This window comes from Panthera uncia, chromosome A2 (genome assembly GCF_023721935.1).
Source record: "Panthera uncia isolate 11264 chromosome A2, Puncia_PCG_1.0, whole genome shotgun sequence".
In the NCBI taxonomy this organism is placed as follows: domain Eukaryota; kingdom Metazoa; phylum Chordata; class Mammalia; order Carnivora; family Felidae; genus Panthera; species Panthera uncia.
The window spans coordinates 1,024,623-1,032,924 of NC_064816.1; the positions used below are offsets into that span (position 1 = coordinate 1,024,623).

The following is an 8,302-nucleotide window of genomic DNA, read 5'->3' on the forward strand; positions in this document are numbered from 1 at the left end:
CCCCCCCCCCCCCCCCCCCCCCCCCCCCCCCCCCCCTGCAGCCGACCCCCATCGGCACGGTCCACACCGACCTGCCCTCGCAGCCTCAGCCTCGGGACAAAGCCCAGCTGTACAGCAAAAACCAGGTGAGGGGCCGGGGCAAGGACCCCAGTGATGTAGGGGTGGGGTAGGGCCACCCGGCTCCCCTACTGTACTCCCCCCACCCCATCCCTCCCCAATCCTAGGCGCTGAACTCCACCAACGGGGAGCTGAATACGGACGACCCCACTGCCGGTCACTCCAACGCCCCCATCACGGCGCCCGCAGAGGTGGAGGTGACTGATGACACCAAGTAAGGCCCCTGGGCAGCCGCGGGGTGTGGGGACGCCTGGGGCGGGCTCCACACCCCCTCCCCCTCGCGTATTTCCCCTCCCCCGCACCCACCTCCCCCGAACCTCCCACCCCGTTCAGGTGCTGCTGCTTTTTCAAGAGGAGAAAGAGAAAATCGGCACAGCGACACAAGTGACCCGGGGCAGTGGTGCCCTGAATCCTCCCGCCGCAGCCCCTGGGACCAGCTCGTCCGTGGCTGTGTGGCCCACGGCCCAGACGCAGACTGCAGGGCCGGCTGCAGCTGCCCGCCCCCCTCCCCCCCCACGTGGGGTCACCTTCACACGAGACTTTGGCCGAAATTTCTACACCTGTGTCTAGTCCTCCCCTCCGAGAGCATTAACTATTTGAAACAAGGAAACGAAACACAGCGGCCGCCCGCCCTGCGCCCCTCCCGCCGCCGAAGTGAGTAGTCGGCCGCCCTGTTGGTTTCATAAAGTCCAGCTTGTCTCCCTCGATCCAAAGGCCGTTTTCTCGAGGGGGCGCTGTGGGCGACGCTGCCGGGGGCGAACCCGCCGCGGGCCTCCCCGCACCACAGGGGAAGGTGGGGTGGGGGCGGCCCCCCCCCCAACCAAAATGCTGCACCAAAGCCTGGGCCGGCGGGCACAGCCCCGCGGCGGTTCCCGCGGCACCTGCTCGCGGGGCCGCGTCCGGAGCCCGGGGGCGGCCCCCCCTCCCGCCTGGCGCCCGTGCCCCAGGGGGTGCGTGGGCGCCTTTGCGTCCGCGCTCCGCGCTGCCGGCCGAGCAGCGGGAGACAAGCGCCTTAAAGCCCCGTCCCAGCCCCGCGGGTGCGTTCGGGGCCGGGCAGCCCCCGTGGCGGTGCGGCGCTCGCGGGTCCCCGCGTGGGTCCCGCGGTGCCGCTGGGGGCCGAGCGGCTGCGGACGGCCCGGCGGTGGTGTGTGTGTCCAGGGCTTGCTTTACACGGTGTACAGAAGTGGCACTTCGGTTTCTTCGGCGCTTCCTGGAAGCCATAGGATTTAGGGGCTTTTTTAAAAAAATAAAGGAAAATGAAAGCACTCTCGGGTGTGGTGTCCGGTGTTTCCAGGAGGCCCGGCTGGCGGCATCGCAGCCTCCCTCCCCCGGGGAGGGGACAGGCTAAGAGGCGGTGACCCTCCTGCTGGGGAGAAAGGGGTGGTCGGAAGCAGTACCACTGAGCCCGGTCAGTGTCCGAGTTCGGTGCGCTTCCGCCTGGGGGCTGCGGGCACAGCTGTTCACCAAGATGAGAGTCAAGGACAGGTCGCCTTGGGTCTGGCTCCACACAGGTGCATCTGAAACCCTAATGGAATGGCTTGTTTTTTGAGGAGAAGCGGGCGGGGGGGGGGGGCAGCTGCATCCGGCTGGGTCTCCAGTGCACCCCCCAGACAGGGTGGGACACCCCAGGACAGTCTCACAAGTGGCCTTGAATGCGGCGTGGAAGGAGAGTGATCTTCTTGGTGGATGCTGTGGACTCAATGTGTCCCCCACGTCCATACGTTGACACCTAATCCCAGTGGGATGGGACAGTGTCAGGGACGGGGCTTTTGCGAGGTGACGAGGGTCAGGTGAGGCCGTGAGGGTTTGCCCCCCCCCCCTCCCCGTGGGATTAGTGCCCTTGTTCAGGGGTCTAGGAGCCATGTGGCCAGAAGCAAAGGGAGTGAACTCTGAGCAAAGCTAGGACGTGGTCCTCACACTACATGGCGGAGAGTGTGACCAGGGGACATCCAGCCTCCCCGGGGAGGGAACTGGAAAGCTGAAGAAGTTGGCAAGGCTTGCTCCCAGCGGCATTTGAAGAAATTTGGGGAAATCCTCTTGGATCAGAAATTCAAAACCTGAGGACGGAGATGGGCAAAGACTGCCAGTGGAAACAGCCTGAATTCGGGAAGGAAAGGACTCCGGAAACGGGGAGTGAGTCGCAGGGTGCCCAGGGCCCCGAAAGATCTGCCGGAGGGCGGGGAGGCAGGAGAAGGAGATGAAAGGAGAGGAGGTGCGAGTGGCCACGCGTCGGGGGGCAGGCAGGGGTGGGGGAAGCCCGGCCACGGAGGAACAGCACGCCAGCCAAGCCCCGGAGGAGGCAAAGCGGAGCTCGTGTTTAAAAACCGCCGTGAAAAAAAAAAAAAAAAAAAAAAAAAAACCGCCGTGGGAGGAAACTTTCCAGACAGAGGAAAAGCCCCGAAACGCCACGCTGAACGGGGCCCCTTGGAAGCGCACGGAACAGCCACCTCTGAGGCCTCGCCTGGCAAAATGACTCCGTCGTCAAGATGACGATGGTCCTCGAGGCCTGCAGGCAAGAAGACAGAGTAATCCACCGGGGCAAGAGGATCCAGCCAGGAGACTTTCCAAACCGGCACATGGTGCGAGGCACGCGGGCAGCAGCCTCTCGTAAAGTAAAATGAGTCGGGCGTCCGCGTGCCGCCAGGCTGTCCTTCAAGCGTCAAGGTAGGAGAAAGCCCCAGAAGCTCACGCCCAGAGTCGCAGTCCTGTGCGGGCTGGCCTGGGGGCGGGGGGCGCTGGGGCCGCAGGCAAACATGTGCGCATACACACGTCCACCTGAGACGGAGAGGAAGGAGCACAAATGACACAAGTGTAGGCTCAAGACTCACGGCGGAGACCAGCATGAGCCCTGCGGTGCCGGGTTCGAGCCAGAGGGCTCAGCTCAGACTGGGCCCCGTGATGTGTAAGCAGGTAGATAAACGCAAAAACAGACGTGCGGGTGCGCGCCGACCTGCACACGTATTTCCCGTTTCACTGACCCCACTTTTTGTGCTCCTCTCGCCATTTAGTTTATTTCTGACAAATGTCACAAGCCCACAGTTCCCAGGTGTTGTATTTGTGTTGCGTGGTTATCTGTTGAATACGCTTTCATATACACGTATCCATAGACACGTGTGGTCCACACGCGGACTCCACAGTGCTCTTCATCCTTGTCCACTGGAGATGCCATCCGGGGGCCTCTCCTTTCAGCCTGAAGAGTCTTTCACGTTTTTTGTTGCGTGGCTTTTTTGGGCAACGAAGCGTCACGGCTTCTCGTTGCCTGAAAAACAGCTTTATTTTGCCTGCGCTAACGGTGGGTGTTTTTTGTTGGAAATGGAATTTTAGGTTGGCAGGTGGATTCATTTTTTTTGTGTGCATGTGGGTTTTTTTTTTTTTTTTTTTTTTTCCTTCCAGCTTATTTAAAAAAAAAAATTTAAGTTTTTTTTGAGAGAGAGAGCAACTGTGAGCAGGGGAGGGACAGAGAGAGAGAGAGAGAGAGAGAGAGAGAGAGAGGATCCCAAGCAGGCTCCATGCTGTCAGCGCGGAGCCCAACGTGGGGCTCGGACCCACAAAATGCAAGATCGTGACCTGAGCCGAAGTCGAGAGTGGGACGCTGAACTGACTGAAGCTGCCAGGCGCCCCTTGTTGCCTTCCAACATTTTAAAGACCTCGTCCGGTTGCTTCTGACGTAAGGTGAGTTGCCATCATTGTTCCCTTGGAGGTTGCGTACCTCTTTGCTTGTAAGACTACGTGTGTGAGTTACTTGGCTGTGATGTGTGGTTTTCTTTGGATTTATTGTGCGGGGCATTTGTTGAGCTCCTTAGATCTGTGGGTTGTGTCCTTCATCAGTTCTGGCAGGTTTCCTACCGTTAGCTCATACGTGTTTTTCCACAGCTTCTCTCTCCCCCAGGACTCTGGTTATCGACATGCAGGACCGTCTCATCTGACCCCGAGGGTCTCTGACACTCTGGGGATTTTGTTTGATTTTGTGGTTTTCCTTTTTGTTTATTTTTATTTTTATCTTTGTTTATTTTTGAGAGAGAAAGAGTGTGAATGGAGGAGGGGCAGAGAGAGAGGGAGACACAGAATCCGAAGCAGGCTCCAGGCTCTGAGCCGTCAGCCCAGTGCCCGACGCGGGGCTCGAACCCACGGATTATGAGATCACGACCTGAGCCAAAGTCGGTGCTCAACTGACTGAGCCCCCAGGTTTCTGTTCTTCCCTTGTGCCTCCAGTTTGGCCGGTCCCGATGTGTCTCAGACTTACGGGTCCTTTTCCGTTTTGCTCCGTGTGCTTTCAAGCTCTCCGGGGCAGTCTTCTCCGGTATCTCGTACCTTCTAGAGGCCCCGCTCGTGTCTGAAGCTTGTTTCTCCGCAAATCCTCCCAACTCTTCACCTCGGCCTCGTCGTCTTCTCCGTTCTTTTAACGGGTCCACAGCAGCCACCCGATGAGCCTTGACATCTCACCTTGGCGTCCCGTCCCCCGTGGGTCCGCTTCTCTTAGCGGCTTTTGCTCCTCTTGGCTGCAGGTTACATTTTCCCCCTTTGCACGTCTCAGAATTGCTGTCGCGCTCCAGCATCGTGCGTGACAGATGAGGACCCCCCTTCCCGGACCGGCTGGACCAGGGGGTTGGGCCGCTGGCGAGACCGGGTTTCTACCTGGCTTCATCTCACCTCCAGTTTGCACGTCTTGAACTTTGTTCCTGTCTCGAGCTGCCTTGCTTGGGGGAGGGGTTATTTTTTTTTCATGTTTTTTTTGAGCGCGCACATGCGAGCTGGGGAGAGGGAGAGAGAGAGGGAGAGCGCGAGAACCCCGAGCAGGCTCCACGCTGTCAGCGCACAGCCTGATGCGTGAGATCGTGGCCTGAGCCGCAATCGAGAGTCGCCGCTGAACCGGCTGAGGCGCCCAGGCGCCCCTTGAGCTGCCGCGTTTCTGTTGTCAGCCCCGGGTTGTAGCGGGGGCTCTGATTCCAGGCACGGGGAGACCACAGACTTCGCTCTGCCTCTCCACCCCACCCACCCGCACCAGCAGCCAAGCGCTAAGCAGAATGCCAAGGGAGAAAGCAAGCCTGCCGCGTTTCGAGCCCCTCCAGGTTCCAGGCCTTTGCGCCGCCCCCACGGGCACCGGCCCCAGCCGGCTTCCCTTTTGTCAGAGAACGCCCTGCCCACGGCACAGCCCACTCGGCGAGTGCCTCCGGGGGTGGCCTGCCGGCCCCTGTTCATCTGGCAGTGGCTTTTCCCCTGAAAACCCAGCTTCTCTCCACGGCCTGGCATCCACGTCGTCCCTTTGATGGGTTTACAATTAAATATTTCTTTTACGTTTTCTTTTAAGCTTAAGGTTCTCGTTGTGGTCTGATGCACGCGTACAATATGAAATAATTAGCCCAAGGTTAACTATCGGGGTAACAGACACACCCGCCACCTCAGAGCCGACCACGTGTGCATACGGTGAGAACACCGGGTCCGCTGTTAGTCCTCAGGCATATGGGATAGCAGTGACTGTGGCCGCCAGGCTGTCTGCTGTACGCCCAGAATGTGCGCGCCGTACAACAGAAACCCGTACCCCACGACCGGCACCTGCCCGTCTCCCCCACCCCTGGCCGCCGCTGTGCTCTCCGGCTCCGTGAGTTCAGATGTAGTTTTAGATTCCACGTGTGAGAGGTCATATGGCCCCTGCTCGTCGTTGCAAAGGGCGAAGCTTTTCTTTTTTAAAAAAAAGGGCTGAATGATACTACACATTTTCTTCATCCGTCCTTGACACTTGGTTTCCCTGTCTGGTTAGCAGGGCTGCACTGAACTTGGGAATACAGATGTTTGGGACACTGATGTCATTTCCTTTGCATGTATACCCAGAGGTGGAATTGCTGCATGTTATATATATACAAATTTTTTAACTTTTTAAGTTTATTTTGAGAAAGACAGTGTGAGTAGGGGAGGGGCAGAGAGAGGGAGAGAGCGAGAGGATCCCAAGCAGGCTCCGAGCCATCAGCACAGAGCCCGATGAGGGGCCTGAACTCACGAAACCATGAGATCGTGACCTGAGCCAAAACCAAGAGTCGTATGCTCAGCTGAGCCACCCAGGCACCCCCGCATCACGTATTTCTATTTCGAATTCTTGGGGGCGCCTCTAAGACTGTTTTCATTGGCTGCACCTGTGTATGGTTCTGTAGTGCATTTTGTTTTTTTAAGTTTATTTTGAGAGAGAGAGAATGCAGGCAGGGCAGGGGCAGAGAGAGAATCCCAAGCAGGCTCCACACTGTCAGCACAGAGCCCAATGTGGGGTTCAGTCTCACAAACTGTGAGATCATAACCTGAGCTGAAATCAAGTCGGACACTCAACCAATTGAGCCACCCAGATGCTCCCATCTTGTCTTTAACCAGCTAAAGTTATGGCCTGCTGCAGTGCTGTATGTTCTAACCAGAAGTCACCCCTCTTACTGTGTCAAGGTCTATAGGGTCTGTAGTGCTGTCCCCTTTTCAACCTTGACATCGCTCTTGGGTTTTCGCTCTTTAAAATATATTTGTTGTTGTGATTTCATCAAGGAACCAGCTAATGGTTTGTTTTGTATTTCATTTGTCTTCACTTTTGGTCTATTTCCCATTTTTGGGGTCAGATTTGCTGTTTTGTTTCTTAAAATGAAAGCTTAGACCTTTGGCTTTAAACCTTTCTTCTTTTCTAATGTATATGTAAATTTCCCCAAGTTGGCTTTAGCAGGATCCTGAAATTTTGGTATATTATAATCAGAGTATCATTCAGTTCAACATAGTTAATTTACATATGGCTTTTTTATTTTTTATTTTTTATTTTATTTATTTATTTATTTTTTTTTTAATTTTTTTTTAAACGTTTATTTTTGAGACAGAGAGAGACAGAGCATGAACGGGGGAGGGGCAGAGAGAGAGGGAGACACAGAATCGGAAGCAGGCTCCAGGCTCTGAGCTGTCAGCCCAGAGCCCGACGCGGGGCTCGAACCCACAGACCGTGAGATCGTGACCTGAGCCGAAGTCGGATGCTCAACTGACCGAGCCACCCAGGCGCCCCATACATATGGCTTTTTTAGCCCATGTTTGATTCCACTGTCATCAGAGCTGGGTGTAGTGTTCTATGGATGCTGATTAGGTAAAGTCTGTTCAACTATTAAAGATCCTTCTTGATTTTTGTTCGTTCTGTCATTTAGAGAGAGGTGTGACAGTGTTAATTTCCAACTAGGGTCATAGATTTCTCATTTTTGTACTGCTGACTCTTAAAGATATCTAATGGTGCTCTGGTGCATAGACTTAGGGCAGTCCTTTCTTCCTGTGGGATTGACCCATTCATCCTCGTGAAATGTCCTTTAACTGTTACGAACGCTCACTGCCTTAAGGTCTGTCTGGTACTGATACAGGTGTGGTCAGTGTTTGCACAGGGCGATTTTTCCCACCGTTCAGCCTCAGTTTCTGTTTCTTTGTAAAGTGAGACTCTTGCAATCAGGAAGTTGTCTGGTTTTGGTCTTGCATCCAGTCTGATGGTCCTAACCTTTCAACAGGAGGATTTAGATCTGCATATGTTTAACGTAACTGATGCGGTTGAGTTTCCGTCTGTCTTTACTTACATTTTTGAAGGGCTCAGAATTCTAGTTTGGTAGTTCTTTCTGCTGGCTGTTTGTGACATTTTTTTCCCTTTGGTTTTTAGCAGTTTGTGTATACGTGAATTTTTTTTTTTAACCTCACTTTGGGTCACTGAGATTTTTCAGTGTGTGAATTGATGTCTTTATTCATTTTGGAAAATTCCTGGCTACCGTGCTGTTCCCTCTCTGCTTTTTCTCAGGAACGCCCTAACACGTGGGGCAGAGCCAGGTGGCGGACCCGGGTCAGGTTACCCACGCTGCACAGGCACAGCCCCGGTCCAGAGGGCAGAGCCAACAAGGTGTAGGCACAGCTTGTCGCAGGTCTGGGTGGGGGCTTCTGCAGGGACATGATGGGCATCACAGAAGTTTTGTGAGGACAGAGGGCATGGGGAGGATCCCCACCCGGTCTGGACGCCCTAGGGGTGGGACATCTGTGTTAGCAGCGACTCCGGATGCAGACAGAGTCACAGTGCCCACCCCCCCCCCCAATCTTACAGGTGGAGGGGGCGGGGAGACAACTGCAGAGAGAAGAGCCAGATCTCAAAGCTGCCAGGGTCCCCTTCCGCCACCCCTGACCGGAAGAAGCACGCAGGTCAGGATGG

General features: G+C 55.6%; 1 protein-coding gene across 1 annotated transcript in view; it reads left to right on the forward strand.

Annotated features, from left to right (window-relative positions):
* The window catches only part of CSNK1G2 (casein kinase 1 gamma 2), a 24,426-nt gene extending 23,602 nt beyond the window's left edge, over window positions 1-824 (forward strand). The window contains exons 10-12 of the mRNA XM_049639542.1: window positions 42-125; window positions 225-331; window positions 451-824. Of these exons, the coding sequence (XP_049495499.1) occupies window positions 42-125; window positions 225-331; window positions 451-505 (246 nt within the window). The 3' untranslated portion in view covers window positions 506-824. The remainder of the gene's footprint in view (window positions 1-41; window positions 126-224; window positions 332-450) is intronic.
* Window positions 825-8,302: the final 7,478 nt, after the last annotated feature.